Source organism: Nomia melanderi, chromosome 1 (assembly GCF_051020985.1).
Source record: "Nomia melanderi isolate GNS246 chromosome 1, iyNomMela1, whole genome shotgun sequence".
Lineage (NCBI taxonomy): Eukaryota > Metazoa > Arthropoda > Insecta > Hymenoptera > Halictidae > Nomia > Nomia melanderi.
Genome location: NC_134999.1, coordinates 2,445,054 through 2,461,613, shown reverse-complemented (window position 1 = coordinate 2,461,613; position 16,560 = coordinate 2,445,054). Strand labels below are relative to the sequence as shown.

General features: G+C 29.2%; 2 protein-coding genes across 2 annotated transcripts; both read left to right on the top strand.

Moving 5' to 3' along the window:
* The first annotated feature begins 230 nt into the window (after positions 1 to 230).
* LOC116430610 (uncharacterized) lies at positions 231 to 5,499 on the top strand. The gene is made up of 3 exons (XM_031985056.2): positions 231 to 1,503; positions 1,564 to 2,009; positions 2,699 to 5,499. The coding sequence occupies exons 1-3, from the start codon at positions 1,308 to 1,310 to the stop codon at positions 2,882 to 2,884; spliced, it is 828 nt and encodes a 275-aa protein (XP_031840916.1). The 5' UTR covers positions 231 to 1,307; the 3' UTR covers positions 2,885 to 5,499.
* A 2,088-nt stretch (positions 5,500 to 7,587) lies between these two features.
* Positions 7,588 to 15,952, top strand: LOC116430677 (ras-related protein ORAB-1-like). The gene is made up of 5 exons (XM_031985187.2): positions 7,588 to 7,827; positions 10,226 to 10,286; positions 11,267 to 11,405; positions 12,330 to 12,533; positions 14,315 to 15,952. Exons 1-5 carry the CDS (start codon positions 7,704 to 7,706, stop codon positions 14,426 to 14,428), a joined length of 642 nt encoding a protein of 213 aa, XP_031841047.1. The 5' UTR covers positions 7,588 to 7,703; the 3' UTR covers positions 14,429 to 15,952.
* Positions 15,953 to 16,560: the final 608 nt, after the last annotated feature.

Here is a 16,560-nt window from a genome sequence, read left to right as displayed (position 1 = left end):
GTATATAATTCTAAATTAAAGTGACGTATTGTTCAAAAGAATATTTCACGTGTCCTTATTCCGCATTAGAAGTGCTAAGATATAATTTTAAGGATGTAAAATAATGAATTCCTTGAACTATTATTAATGAAATAATTTTATTTCAATTTCGTGTTTAATAAAAATGGGGGTAAATGCACGTGTTACCAGGATAGGAACATAAATCACGCATGCGCGAGAGATGCCTATGGAAGGGGTAAAGCTGTCGGTCTTGCAAAACCCATGGAGGCTGAGAATAGATTCATTATTTTGTACTGTATCCTCAACAACATTTGTGCCAAATTAGACATTTTTTACTTATTGTCATGTGAACAAAAAAACAAATTTTTACAAAGAAACATTTATAGAAGCAAAAATGCTTCAAAATTTAAAGTGAAACTCATTTTTACACAGCAGTATTATCATTATAACAAAGTGGTGACAACTCAGTATTTTATATTTTTAATAAAACATTGAACGACGAGACTGATTGTGGAATATAATACACATTAACATATCGACTGAAAGATTCTATCAATTATATAATAATTACTTCATTGATACATAATTCACTTTTTAGTGAAGAATTATTTCACAACAAATAACAGTATTATAAGTACAATGGTTTAAAAATCTAAGCCAATTAGGTACTTAAATATATTAAGTTTTAATTGAACAAAGTTAGGAGAGGTAATTATTTAGTGGAAGTGATTTAAATACTGTGATACCATCACAAAAAAAAATTTTATAAAATCACATTTAATTCAGAACATTAAGTTTGTACTCAAATATTTTCATAAAATAAAGTATTGAATGGAATTGACTAAAATTTTGTAACAACAAATGTTTAAACAAATCGAATTTTTTCATAATGTACAGAGTATACAAAATTATTTTATATTTAAGAAATAGTTTGTCAATACAATGAGTAAAACTGAAAAAATTTACATCTGTTTCTGAGTGAAATTTACTTAGTAGATACAAAATAAAATTGAAATTATGTATAAAAAAAGGAATTTTATCTTTAATATTGTTTATTCCACATTAATTGCCTATCAAATAAAATTAAATTAAATTAATGATTTCATTTACAAAGAAATAGAACAATCATATCATTCTTATCATATCGTTATATTTTATAAAGTTTAAATTTTTGACTATTCACCTGTTATGTAATTCATTGGTCTAATTCTAAACTTCTGGTACTAAACTGGTTATGAATTTATTGCCAAAGAAAATATCAATAAAATAAGCGTATATTGATATTCAATGTAAATAACATTATACATATGGGTTTCTCGAAGATAATTAAACGTTTGCTATACGCAAACTTTGCATCTTGTAGTTCTAAAGTAATAGGAGTATTAGCACCGTTAACAATACCACCTTTGCATATTGCATTTTTATATTATTTTTGGCAAGAGTATTCGAGGGATGTGGACAAACAATATTGTTCATGTTCATGCTGGGACACAGTATTCAAAGGTAAGTTTGTATTATTGTTAGAAAGTTACTTTCAAAAAATATCAAAGATATTTATTTCAGGATCATATGAATCTGGTATTGCTTCTTATAAACATATGTACTTTAATGCCACTACGAATACTTTAAAAATATGGATAACCATTGTAATTGGAATAATCATGTTTTACGAAACAATGAAACATTTAACATGGTTAGCGTTTCAAAATCGCCTTAGATTCAGTATGATGATACTCTTTTCCACTGCTATTTTCTCCCACTATTACACTTGGTGGGTTTATATGAATTACTGGAACGATGAATTCTATTCTCAGTGGTATCATCAGTTATTCTTCTCCATCACTGAACTGATATCTACTATCTTGGTTATCCATTTGGCAGATAATAAAAATCCAATCACACATAGGAAAGCCTTTGGCATTGCTGCAATAGCTATTCTACATATTGTAGCAGGTGGTTGGGATCAGTTTGTTGCTAATGTTGTCAGAGGAGAAGGTTACGCACATCAGGTAATACTTTCTATAATTTATATTGATTGTACAACACCAAGATATTTCTGAATGGATATAACTACCTAAGATGTGTATAGTTGAATCGAAAAAAGGTGTTGATCTTACTCATTAATTTTCTACTGGCCATTAATGGTCAGTTAAAAATCTTATTTCTTCATAACTTCATTATAATTTTTAATTTCTATTGCAAAATGAAATGAAAATTTGGCCAAAGTGTCATTTGTATATTAAATTAGAAATTATAATAAGTATCTCAAAATATTTTCAAATTTTTATGGTGCTCGCAATAATAAAGATTAAGTCTGCCTATAATAGGTCTATATTATTGGCTCCATTGGTGAAAAACCATATTGTCGGTGGAGGGTTAAAATATTAACTCTCTTTTTTTAATAAAAAAATTCTGATACATGTGTACTGTAATAAACTCTCATGACACCAGCACTAAAAGCACTTTTAAGTACATTTTCAAGAAGGAAATACTAAACACTCTCTGAAAATACCTTCCAGCATTTTCATGATATCTTTTAAAGACATCAATTCCCAGTTCTTATATTTTATTCTCTATATAATAAAATTTAATGAAGTTTACCAAACCATGTATAATATTATCATTCCATAAAAGATTCTCTTATTTCTTCAGTACAAACATAAATTTAAATATTCAGATAATGAATTATGTTTGGTAGGTGGTACGTGACCTTGGGTTCATGATCCCAGATATTCTGCATGTTGGTATTCCTTTGTGGGCAGTTAAATGGAAAAATATATACAATCTTCCTGGTTCAACCAAAAGAGATCCTAGTATTAAAAGAGATTTGGCATATATGTTAGGAATGATATGTATAGGATTGTGCATTTGTGCCATATTGTAATGTTTAAGCAGTTGCAATGCCTAAGAATTGTGTCTTACAGATTAACGAATAACACTTCACTTGATTTTTCTTATACAAATTGATAAGGTGGTTATACAACATTAAGTGAATTTTATTGAGATGTTTAGTGTCTGAATTAAAAGTAGGTACAAATTTAATTTAGTCAGTTGACCCTTAAAACTACTTCTATTGTGAACTTCATCTCTACTAATGTTTTCATTTGTAATAGGTCACATACAATTTTATTTATCATGAATAATGTGGTTTAAAAGATGATTTCAAATGACATTAAACCCTTTTTATCTAGAATGTTTTTAACACATTCTCATATCTTGTGACCCATCAGTGGGTTACGCCTGCGTGAACGTATTATATACATGAATAAATTATAAAATAGTATACAAAAATTGAATGTGACCTTAATATCTTTAGCAGGTGAAAAGACTTACTAAATTAAATTATTCATTATAGTTAATAGTTAACTGATTCACTAACACATTATTTATTTTCTTGCATTTCATTAAATTTAATTTATTAATTTCATAATTGATTAGTAGATACATTATTTGATAATATTAAATTGGAATACCTGTAGAGTACAATTTTGCTTATTAGATATAGTCAACCTTTCTAGACTGTCCATTTTTTATTTTGATTTTTATTTAAGTTTCTACTAAATAATAGGTATTTTAAAAGAATTATGATAAATTCATTAAATACAAAGATAGAGTATCCCACGTAAATGACGCAATTAAATTTCTAGATTTCCTCCAATTTTATAAAACTTGTTGCAGATAATGTTTGCATTATTAAAGTATCTAGCAAATACATATATTAATCAGTATTTCTTTATATACATTTTTTCAGAGACGTAGACGTGAATCTTAAATAAAAATATCTTTGTAAATGTATTTTATTAAAATAAGTCATGAAAAGTTGAGCTACTATACATTATACGACTAATAAAAATTATGTAAACTTAGATATAATTCAACTTGAGTTTTAAAATTTCGTTGCTACGTTCACGTGAAGTACCTTGTATAAACACAAGTTTATAGATTACATTTTAGAATAATTGAATTTATACATTTACAGTTTCAAGATGCCTATATATATTTTAGAAGCAATACATATCTTATTCTTTGGAATTGCCTAATTTTAAATATCAATGAATGTATTTTTCATTTAGACTTAGTAGTACTTACAAGAGCCTAAACCATAATTTAAAAATTCTTCAAATGAGATTAAAAAAGTATGTATTAATTTATTTTCGCATATTAAATGCACCAGTTAGATATCAAATACTTTCATGCCTTTATAGTACTTAAAGCATTTGTTCAAAATGTTGAATGGGATATAGTTCAAAATTATATCAACGTAAAACATATCATATATATTGTATGTAGCATATTTCTTAAAACTGGAGACTTATTATGCAAGAAAAATATGTATAAAACTGAATATTGGTAGAAATGGAGTGTCTTTGCTAATGGGTATAAGGCTAGAACAAAGTGCCTAAATGCAACGTGTGTTATGTTCATAAATATTATTATTTGAGATATTGAATACAATATTTAATATGACGATAATAGTAACTGCGGATTTAGGTTTTAGGAATAAAAGAATATTGTCGTATGTGAGAATAAAAGCAGATTTTAGTGAATTCATTTTTATATATGATAGATACAAATTCATTTTCATTGTATCTTAAACATAGTGATTTCAGTTAATAAAAATCTGGATACTCAACTTTTGTACATATGTATACATCAGAAACGAATTACTTAAATGTTGTACAAAAATTTAATTTATTATATTTATACGTTGTTATTTCGAATTAATGTGTTCATTATTTGATTATACATTTCTCTACATAATGTAAAGTAAGATAATATCACATAACACTTAAATATAGTTTTTTATATAACTGATAAAGGTTAGATTATGGATACTTATGCATTTATAATAATACCCAATAAATTAAACAATTTCATATATTTAATAACATTTGCATTTTATTTTCAAGTAAATAAGCTTTTTTATACAAAAAATAAATTTTTCGGTACCGATTTTTGTAATGGAATATATAAAATTATAAATTTGCATATACATCCACAGTCTGCTAAGTAATAATTAATATTGATATTCAGCATATCAAAATTTGTGATAGAATCCATTTTAATGTCTTAAAGTATGAAACATTTTATCTAATTTGCTTCTGTATAAGTTCTACATGACAAAACTATTAGGAAAAATTAGCATTTGAAATTAAATTTTGTGAAATTTAGTTTCAAGGCTTTGATACAAGTAACACATGCAGTAGAATAAATTTTGCAGCAAATTAATTTTCTTATTTAAAGCGATTTATGTATTTCAAGTAATGTGATTTCGTTTAAAATGCATTACACAGATAATTGTAAATAAGTTTTAATTGTAATTGGTAATTGTAAATAAAATTTGTAAAATTTGGTTTAAAAAAATTAATAAAGTGATGTATTTAAATATTACTATTTTTACACGTTTTAAATTCTTTTTGCTCTTAATAATATGATTTCTAATGCAGCCACGAAATAAACTAATACTTAAAAGTATAGTAGCAATTAATATATTGAAATAAAAAAGCTACTTTTGATTAAATATTGAATGAATCAAATTTTATAAATATAGATTGTTCTGAGCAATGTGATTTGTTTAATATAAACATTTATACAATTTACATAGTACATATCTATTATCGAAATCACTGCTTTTTAAATATTAAAATTAAAATTTCATTTAGTTTACAAATTTATTCTGAAATAAATTTACTAATTTACTTAACCAACAAATGAATATAAGCTATTATGCATGCAATAAATATATGTAGCATATTAATATTTGTTAAGGTCAGGTGTTTATTTTATTGATTCGAAATATAAATAATTTTTATAAAATAATTTTGTAAATTACGCGAACATTAAACAGGTGTTGGATTTATATAGTGTACCACCTGTTGCCATATACAGGGTGTGGCAGGATGCGTGGTTCAACCGGGCAGAAGGTAATTCTAAATTAAAAGTGAACTAGAAAAAAAAGAATAACATTTTTTCATTTGAGGTTTTATTTTAAAAAAACCTCGAACTTGAAGATTTATGAAGTTTATGAGTGTTTAATTTATGAATTATGATCTAATATTATGATGTAATATCAAGTGTACACCTTATTGTAAACAGGTTTTTGTATTAATGCTTCTGTGTGGTTAAGTTGGAATATTTACGTTTTTTAATCTCTTGCCTTGCAATAACGTGTCCGATTCGTGGTAAAGATTTTAAACATAATTTAATAAGCGTAAATATTACTCGATCTTTCTGAATTCAAATTAAACATTACTCTTTTGTTACCAATTATTTTACTTTAGAGTAGACAGGGACATAAAATATGCCTAGAATTTTTTTTCTCAATAAATTATTAATGACAAAGTAGGTATCGACCATTGCTGAGAAATAAATTGTAGGGCAAGGGGTTACAAGATACGGTGATATCTGCAGATTTGGTTTTGTCTACTTTCAGTCTGTTTCTACCAGTGATGTGGTGACGATGGCGTTTTGTAGCAACTCCAGTTAATACGTATTTGCAAATGTTCGTATAATAGAAATTTTTTACTCAAAAATTAAATACATTATTGTAGAATTCTTGAACGCCGCTGTTCAATAACAAATATGGAATTTAATTGTATTTGATAAACCGATAGTCATCGTGACTTCTGGCTACTTACGATGGACCACAATTAATTGACAAGCAGTTGAGTTAAATATTTATTGAATAGGAGTTAGTTACAAAAAGTTATCTTTATATTATTGTTAGCTTTTTTATGGATATAATTAATTTCTTCTAATTTTTTTGTAATGTTTGTGATTTTGAGTTGGAGTGTTCATAGTAAACTGTAATTAAGAATATTGTTAACAGTTAAGTATTTAGAACATGGTTTTTAAGTCAATTGGAGATCTGTATTAAAATAGTAAGTATTACATTATAACCAAGAAGAATTATTGGTGTTAATATGAATTGTTTAAATATTTTTATTTATATTGACTTTTTTATCGATATAATATTTTAAAAAAGAATCGTTTACTTTAATACATTTTACTGCTACTTTTTAAAAAATTAGAAAACCAATTTAAAATTATGAAATTGTAAACATTTACAATAATAATAAACATTTTTTATTTTATTATAACTACAAACATGTATAATGAGCAAACTGATTATACGAAATAGAACGTTGTTTATCACATAAGATACTTTCTGTACTTTACAAGTAGCAAAACGGATAATAACTATTCTGAAATAAATTATCGTTTATAGAATCAGTTGTTCACCATTATTACCATTATTCATTACTTATCATTACTACATTGATAAGCTTCGAATTAATTTACGAACTAAAGAGAGGATTTTCTAAGAAAATAATAAAATCTTATTTATGAATTATTTAGTAAAATAATGAAAAATCATCGAAAAAATTAATAAAATTGTTTAATTTTGATGTGTTGTAATGAATTTTCAATAAAAATACCAAAGGAACATTGAATTTCTTCTAATCACCAATGAATACTTCGTACAATTTTCAAAGAATAGTATATCAATTTCCACATAGTAATGTTTAAAACACCGTTGCGCATGTCAAATGAAAAGTAACAATTCTGAAAGCAGCTTTAGAGTTACAGAGAAAAGCGCAGGCCTCGAATCGATCCTTCACCCCTAAAGTGTCCAAAGAACAACCCCAGCCGGCGACTCTCTTCTCGACCAAACAACAGTTCAAAACCGCCTGAAAGCAAACATGGCACTCGATTTCGCAGCTACTTATAAAGTTCTGATGCTCGGTGACTCGAACGTCGGTAAAACCTGCATTGTTCATCGTTATTGTGACGAACGTTACTACGACACGTATATTTCGACCCTAGGTGAGAAACCCATCGACCAGATCTCACTGCTTTTTTTGTAATAGATCTTTCAGTATTTAAACGATCATCTGATGGCCCGTTTACAATTATTTCTAGGGAATTCTTGTGATTACCAGTTGCACCTTTCTGTTAATTGGATGTTATTAATTTTTCAGTGGAACGAGTTTCGGAATGTTCGGTTGATTTATTCGTGATGACGTTGCAATGCTTCGACCGTGATGACAAGAAGGAGGTTTTATTTCAAATTATATTCTTTATGCAAGAGAGTACCTTTATTCATACTTTCTTGTAATGATGTGCATTTAATAGAAATTTTCATTCAACTAGACTTTTCGACGTCTAATTAATTTTTTGTGATAAGAAACATTAGTGATATATCAATTCCTATTGACGTGTTAGGAAACTCACACTGTTATTTTACGTGAAATTTCACAATTTTTAATCAATTCTATTTATTTTTGTTTGTACCATAATATACTTTGATTCGTAATGCTTGCAGTATAATGTTTCAATTTTGTTCTTCACGATTTACTACAATGAATTATAATGTAGAGGAATTTTAACCCTATATCGATGTTGACAATTGTGCATTTTTCTGCGTGAAATTTTCTAGTAAAATTGTTAGGTGATAATCTGTGATTATAAGGAAATTTATTTCAACAGAATACTTGCATCATTGTATTTGTGTTCTAAAACGAATACTCGAAATTTGTTGTTTTCTTTCTTATTTATTTTATATGGAAGAAGTGCGACAATGTAATTTCTGATTGATGATACTGGAAAAGCAATTTTCGCACTACAACTTTTCTGGAAATTAAGTTCTTTCCTTTAGTTGATATCTGACATGCAATACGAAAGTGGGATGATTAATTATTGATACGTACTACTGTGAAGAAGAAACGATCAAATATAGAATCATGAAACAGTGTTCATAATACTGGAAAGAAAGTAAAACACTAAGGAGTAGAATTTAAACTAAAGTGATTAAATTATATTCTACTGGAAAAGTATATTACACTCAAAAATTTGATACAATCTGAATAATTGTATTACACATATACAGGGTGGAAATTATAAAGCGTTACAGTCGAGTATCTCCGAAAATATTGATTACATGCAAAAATGTTTCAGACGAAAGTTGTGCAATACCGAGGGGGATATCACGTGGTGGAACTTTTATTTTTCCTGGTGGGCACTCCAAGGTGAGGTGAAGATAAACTTTCTTTTTTTAAATGGAATGATACGTTTTTTTATCCATCGTCAAATAGTGCGTTTTAAGACGAATTCAACGACCTATGACTCAAGGTCATTCAAGGTCAAACTTGCAAGGAAATGAAGAAAACGTGTGATCGTTTTATTTGTACTTTAGTTCGAGCCTTCGAACATTCACACAAAAACACAACATGTGTCAATGTCAGCATTACTCAGGACAACATCAAAATCATTATCAATGAAGTGAAAACAAACGTATTTACGTATTACTGTGCTCTTCTGCAAGATAGTCAGTTTACTTTCATTACCATTCGTGCTAAGATATCCTTCGCTGAACGGCAGTACTTAAATAAGTGGTGAAAATGGAAATGTATCAAGATTATTTTGATATGTTTATGGCACTAGGAAAATGCAGGAAAAATTACAAAATGGCCGCTCCGTTCGCCGGATTTAACACTAATCGACTAATTCCTATGGAGTCACATTAAACACTGCGTAATATCCTCTAAGCCTACGACGCATGAAAACATGAAAGTCAGAATACGCGAAGCTTGTGCTAAGATAAATGTTGAAATGTTGAGCAAAGTTAGAGAATCATTAAGATGAAAAATTGTTAAGTGGATTGAAGTAAGAGGTATTCATTTTGAACACATACTAAAGTACAAATAAAACGATCACACGTTTTCTCCATTTAAAAAAAGAAGGTTGACCTTCACCTCGCTTTGGAGTGTTCACCAGGAAAAATAAAAGTTCCACCACGTGATGTCTCCCTCGGTATTGAACAATTTTCGTCTGAAACATTTTTGCGTATAATCAATATTTTCGGAAATATTCGACTGTAACGCTTTATAATTTCCACCCTGTATATTCTGTATAATCAAAGCTGCTTTACATTAAAACAAAATTATTTCGTCACAACATAATTGAAATACTTGTAACGAATTGTATGATGATGATATAATTTATTAGAGTTTTTAGAATACATTTACATTTACTGATTGTAAGTGCTTAAAAACCGAATTTCGAGCTATCTAAATGTTTAATGACATCCGTCACAAAGTTTACATAATATTATACTTAATTTTTTAGTATAATTTTACACTTTTTGCTACATGATACTTATAAATAGTATTTTAATTGAACTATTTCATAAACCTAATGCCGTTTGCTAAACATGAATCAACAGGTGTCGACTACAAACAAAAAATAATTAACCTGGATGGAACGCCAATTAAGCTTCAGATCTGGTGAGTAATATGTACAGTCAACCCTCGAATAACACGGTACTTGAGTTGCACGGAGTCTGGACTAAAATTTTGTATAATTAACCCTTTGCCGTACAATAAAAAGTGAGACTAGTAATAAAGACTTCTACATTAATTTAATACAAATCAATGTTGTTCATTGTCCATGGGTCAAAGCAAAAAACTATTTTATTACTACCAATTTATCATTTTCTAAGTAAATTTGTACTTACAAGTGGAATAGAAAATTTGTTTGCGTTTCTTCCAAATTGTCGATAGTAGCGAAAGTAAATAATACGCTAAGGGGTTAAGAAGATACATTCTGAAGTTGTACTGTACTCTGTACTATACTTATATTAGAAATTCAACTGTATCAATATTAAAACACATACTCGAATAACACGGTTTTCAATAACACGGAACCAATTAACTGTGTTATTCGATGGTTGACTGTATATACATATTACATTTTTATTACATTAATTTAATTCTTCTTAATGACATGAGTTTTTAACAATTGAATTAAATTTAATTATAAAATTCATTAATCTTATAAAATATTGAAATAAAGTAGGATTAAATACACTATTACTAATTATTAAATATTATTTGTATAAATATATTTATGTAATTTGTCTTTAACTCTATATTTAGTATGTTAATGTTTGAAGGCATCAGATGGTTTAGGTTCAATAAATAATGGCAAAATGGGCAATGGCTGTTATTATATCATATAAACAATCATTTTATTTTAAAGACACAATAAAATTATGTACAATTAAGTTTCAAGTACAAAATATAAATTCGACGTTCAACAAAAAATGTTTACCTGCAAAGATTTAATATTTATTTGGTGATTAAAGTTGAAGATTTGTGATCAAATTAGAAATATATAGAGTCACGTGTTTGGATATGTTTAAAAGAATTCATTTGATGCACTGTGACATAAATAATTATTTTTATTAATGATTCGTCTGTTAAAGGGATACTGCGGGTCAAGAACGATTTAGAACGTTATGTTCAGCGTATTATCGTGGTGCTATGGGCATTCTTCTAATGTACGATGTTACTAGTTTGGACAGTTTCAATCATCTCTCATATTGGCTGCAAAGCATTGAAGAGGTGAAAATATTAACTTTACGTTGCAGTAAATAAATAATTTCATTATTTGTCAAATAAGGAACCACAAATCAAATTATTCTTCATATCCTACAGCACGAGCTAAGAATATTTTATAGAAATGAAATAAAAATATTGACTAAAATTTGTTTGTCTGAGATGTCACTTAAGGGAAAAATAATTTTATAAATCTTTAATAAATATTATTAGGTTTTAGATAATGAGTCAAATGCGGATTTTTATGTAAAATGTTTCATATGTTTTTTGCATGTTTTATGTGCATAAAAATTCGCAGTATAATAATAAGTAATAATGATAGGCCAAAAAAGTTAATTGTTGAATGGAGAAAATAGTAACCTAAAGTATTAGTAAGATTATGCTGTTATGATGTGAATTTTATATCACAGACAATTATAAAAATATAATAATAACCAAATACAATCAAGCAAAATTCGGTATGTTCCATTATTTTATTCATTTATAATTCATTTATAATGAATATATATACAAATTTAAATCCAAAAAAACAAAAGTAATATAGCATTATTAATATTTCAAATAAACAAAAGGACATATAGTAATAATACATATCGATAAATCGAATTCTATTTAAATTAATTTTTTGGCTGTTGAAATTGTAAGATTACATGTACCGCATTGAAAATAGAAAATAAATGTTTCTGGAGAATTTAATTATTTGATAATCGTATGATAATGACATGTTGCAAATGTCACCCATAATAACATGTAATTTAAAAAACAAGTATTTAATATGATTTTCAAAGATGATTTTCTGAAAAATAAACCTTTGCCCGCCAAACTGTTAATTTTTAAGTGTACTTTCAAATATTAAATATCAAATTTGTTAAGTTTGTTATTTGTTCTAAATATTAAATTTACATTTATTATTTCTCCTTATCTGCGCAGTATGCTTCATCGGATGTAGTGAAGGTATTGACAGGAAACAAATGTGAGGTTACCACACAAAGAGCTGTTGACGCGGAAAAGGGACAAAAGATAGCAGACAATTTCGACATGCCTTTCTTCGAAGTCTCTTGCAAAGAAAATATTAACATCGAAGAAGCGTTTCTTACTCTAGCCAGAAGAATACGAGAACAACAAGGGCGTTCGGTATCGTTATTTCTATTATTTAATAATAGCTATCATAATTATAAGTCCACTTCAGGTCAAATAATGAGGTACATTATATCTTTAAATAAAATTCATTCTATATTATTAAATAAAAATGCGAGTTCAATCAGTCTTGTAACTACATACCATAAGAAATATTAAAGTGATCGGGATTTTTTAAAAATCAGTATTTTTGTACTCCGAAAATTTTTGATAAAATTTATTAGTAGGAAACATATGTTAAACATATTTTTGTACTGAAACATACTACTAAAGTAATTAACAGGTAAATCCAATTTTATTACATTTCATTATTTCATCCGAGAACAGTAATTTTTTAGACACATAATACTGTGTTGCATCTATAATTCATTTAATGTATTTTCATAATTATCCATACAATATATTTTTTTATATGTGACCTAACCAAGACCTGTTTTGGGGGGGGGGGGGGAATGTAGTTTCAAATTCTGCAAATAATATTGCTATCGCTTTTAGTCTCTTAAATATCTCAAATGACTAATCATTTAGTAAAACATTATCCCTGCATGATTTGCAAACGTTTGAGTAATGCTTCTTTAATCTATAGCCGCAATCTTTTGTATGATTTAAACGTTATATTACAGATTCAATGTTATTATTCTATTCGCTACCCAAACAAGTAGTAGCGATAGTTTTATTATTTTATAAAGGTCGATTATGATTTTTCGTAGAACAGAATGCCTTATTTTATTTATGGATACGTGATAATCAACAACAAATTCGATGAGTTGCCAGAAGTCTGTCAAAATTACTAAATATGCACAAAAATGTTCTACTTCATCTTCAACATCATTTTTTTATTAACATGTTGTAATGACATAGAAAATTAAATGGACGCTTTATTTACGTTTATTAGTATAATAATCATTAATAAAAGTATCTATCTACAGTCCAAGCTTCAAATTTTCAAAATATTACATAATATGACACATATTTTTATAGATAAATATAGTATTAAAATATGCTAAATAAACAAACTAAATTTTTAAGAATCTGTCATTATTTATACTCTATGCAGGCATTTCTGGTGGAAATTAAAATTTTAACCATATATTTGTTAGAAGATGATTAATTATGAATTGAATAAATATATAGAGATACAAAATTACCGACGTGTAATTTAATTACTTGAATAACGAAAGATCTATGCGTATCCCTCCTTTTCTACCGTGTAAAAATTCTTTACATAATTTAGACGCCTTTGTTGAAAATTTTTACTATTTTAAAAAATCCTCAATCCCAAAGGGTTGATTGAATAAGAATTTAACCCTTTGAGTGCTGAATATTGCCAGCCGAAACGTTCCGCGTGGACGGAATATTTGTTTTGCTCATCTGAAAAACGATAAATTATGTTAATTCATACAATCAAGTAAGTTGTAATTAAATCGTAGTTGTAATTCCTTAGTTTCACCGAATTGAATAATTGAATAAAACTACCAGACGGGTCAAAATGACACATTCCGGACTTCATCCTTTTAGAAAGGTAACAGATGTTTCTTTAAGAAATTATTAAAGAAATTGATTTAGCAATACGCTAACTGAATTTTAAATCAGATAAAGTCTCAATAGATGTATTCTTGGAGTTTCTATAGAGGAATTTCAAAGAGACAATTTAACTGCTCGGTAGTTTCAGTGTGACAGAGATCGAGAAACGCATATATGCGTCACAGCACTCAAAGGGTTAACATCGAATCTACGTAGATCGAGAAGCTTTACAAATCGATGATTCGTATTTTCAGGCGAGTTGGTTCGCAGCTTCGGAGAAGAAAGGAGCGAACAGTGTGATCAAATCTCAGTCGTCATCCAAGCGGAGCGACGCATGGAGCTGCGGGTGTATATTTTTTTGCGCATGATGCGAATGACTTCGAATTAACGAATTTCACACATTGCTTACCAGAAGTAGCATTCTGTGCCGTTTACATCGTTAGCCTAGGTGAATATTTGACGCAAAAGCATCAACAGTTCGTTATTCACGCGAGCCAAGCCGGCCTGTGGTTCAAAAGTGAAGAGGGACAAGGGGACTCGGCCACACGCTTCACCTCAGCTCTAAGCTTGGCCATTAACAAGGACTTGTCGAAACTAATTCCGTCATTACTATCGGGTCGTTCTCCTTGAATTCTGTTTAGTTTAGAGCCATAGACCGGCTTGGCTCACGTCCGTAATGCATTCTACGTGTATACATTACAATTACACAAATTTTCGAAATAAACCACATAAAATTGAGTATATCCTTCTTTTTAAATATTCCACTCTATTTTACTCTTGGTAAACTTATGCCTAAGTTCATACTATGCCGCTTACAGCGTTAGATTGGGTGAATATTTGAAGCATCTACAGTGCGTTACTCGTGTGAACCCAGCTGGCCTAAAGCTCAAAAGTGAAGAGGGGCTAGGGGACTAGGCCGCACGCTCCACCTCAGCTCGCAGCTCGGCCAGTAACAAAAACGTGCCGAAACTAATTCCGCCATTACTATTGGTCCCGCGAGTAGACACTTCTCCTTGCACCCTCTTCACTGTAATGTATGTATGTCCTTCACGGGACTTGTCATCCCCAAGAGGCTACAGCGCGTTATTAACATGATTCTAGCCGGCCTGTGGTTCAAAACTGAAGAAGGGAAATAAATGTTACAAATAACAATCTATATAAAACGACATTAAGTAAAATAGTATTAGGTTGGTGCGTATGAAATGTCAGATTTTCAAGTGAATATATAAATATGCATTTCTTTTTTCAAAGGCTGTTTATTTAATTAAAATATGCTCCATTTGCTTCAATACACTTTTCACACTTTAATGCATAAATGCGTGTATTAGAGAAATTCTGATCTTTAGAATCAATAAACTCTGATATGGAATTTTTCAGGCTGCCTTCATTTTCGTACTGTTTAGCCCGTAAAAATTGTTCTAAATATTTAAAAAAATGAAAGACGGATGGCGAAAGATCCGGTGAATAAGCTGGGTGCTACAAAATGTTATATTTTAATTCATTTAATTTCGCAATTGTTTTGTACGGCGTATGCGGCCGAGCGTTGTCGTGGCGAAGTATTGGGCCATGCCGATTAACAAGTGATGGGCGGATAATTTTCAATTTTTCATGCATTTCATCAATATACTGGCAGTACTTTTCGGTTGTAATTGTCTTCCCAGTTCGAAGGAATGAGTAGTGAATTACTCCAGTCACATTCCACCAAACTACACTCTGTTTGACAAGAGCGTGTCCGGCAAAACTCGAAAACTATTTAGGATATCGGGTTCGAAAAAAATACACAAATTCTTTATGGTGTATACTAAGATGCTTTATTATTAATATGCTGTCCAGTCACTGCCATTATCAATAATTAATTTACATCTTCGAGGCATACTTTCTACTAATGTAATCGCATAATCACGAGATAAGGACCTCCATACCAATCGAATTTGACGAATCAGCTTCTTGATCGTGTTGAGCTTCTTTCCTCTGAGCTTGATCTTCATGATTGCCCAAACATTTTCTATTGGATTTGCATCCGGCGACTGTGAAGGCCAATCTAGTACATCGATGTGATTTTCCTCTTTCCAGGCTGTACAGTGTCGACTTCGATGTTTTGGGTCATTATCCTCTTGCAGTAGCCAATGTTTATTATTTCTTATAAACCACCTCTGGGCAGATGGTAATAAGGCTCTCTGATAGATTTTGACCATTTTGGCAGCGTTTAAATTGTCAGTGAATACGTGCAAAGTACCGAAACCCTGCTTCGAGAAGCAACCCCAAACATGCACATTTACCGGGTGTTTAACGGTTCGCTGAAGGAGTTTATTGGCGTGGGTACACCAGGTATGGGTTATAAAAGTATGTGCCCAAAAAGAAGTTTCGTCCGAAAAAATTACATTGTCCCAATCACGGTTCAAATTTTCATTCGCCCAAGCAAGTCTTTTTGTGACGTGTTTCTCGGATAGTAGAGGTTTCTTTATTGTGCTTCTAAATTTCACATTATTTGCCAATAATC

Coding starts and splice junctions, on each gene's coding strand:
- LOC116430610 (XM_031985056.2), top strand. CDS start 1,308: ATGGGTTTCTCGAAGATAATTAAACGTTTGCTATACGCAAACTTTGCA. Junction 1,504..1,563: donor CTGGGACACAGTATTCAAAG/GTAAGTTTGTAT, acceptor TATTTATTTCAG/GATCATATGAATCTGGTATT. Junction 2,010..2,698: donor GAGAAGGTTACGCACATCAG/GTAATACTTTCT, acceptor TATGTTTGGTAG/GTGGTACGTGACCTTGGGTT.
- LOC116430677 (XM_031985187.2), top strand. CDS start 7,704: ATGGCACTCGATTTCGCAGCTACTTATAAAGTTCTGATGCTCGGTGAC. Junction 10,287..11,266: donor CCAATTAAGCTTCAGATCTG/GTGAGTAATATG, acceptor CGTCTGTTAAAG/GGATACTGCGGGTCAAGAAC. Junction 12,534..14,314: donor GAGAACAACAAGGGCGTTCG/GTATCGTTATTT, acceptor TCGTATTTTCAG/GCGAGTTGGTTCGCAGCTTC.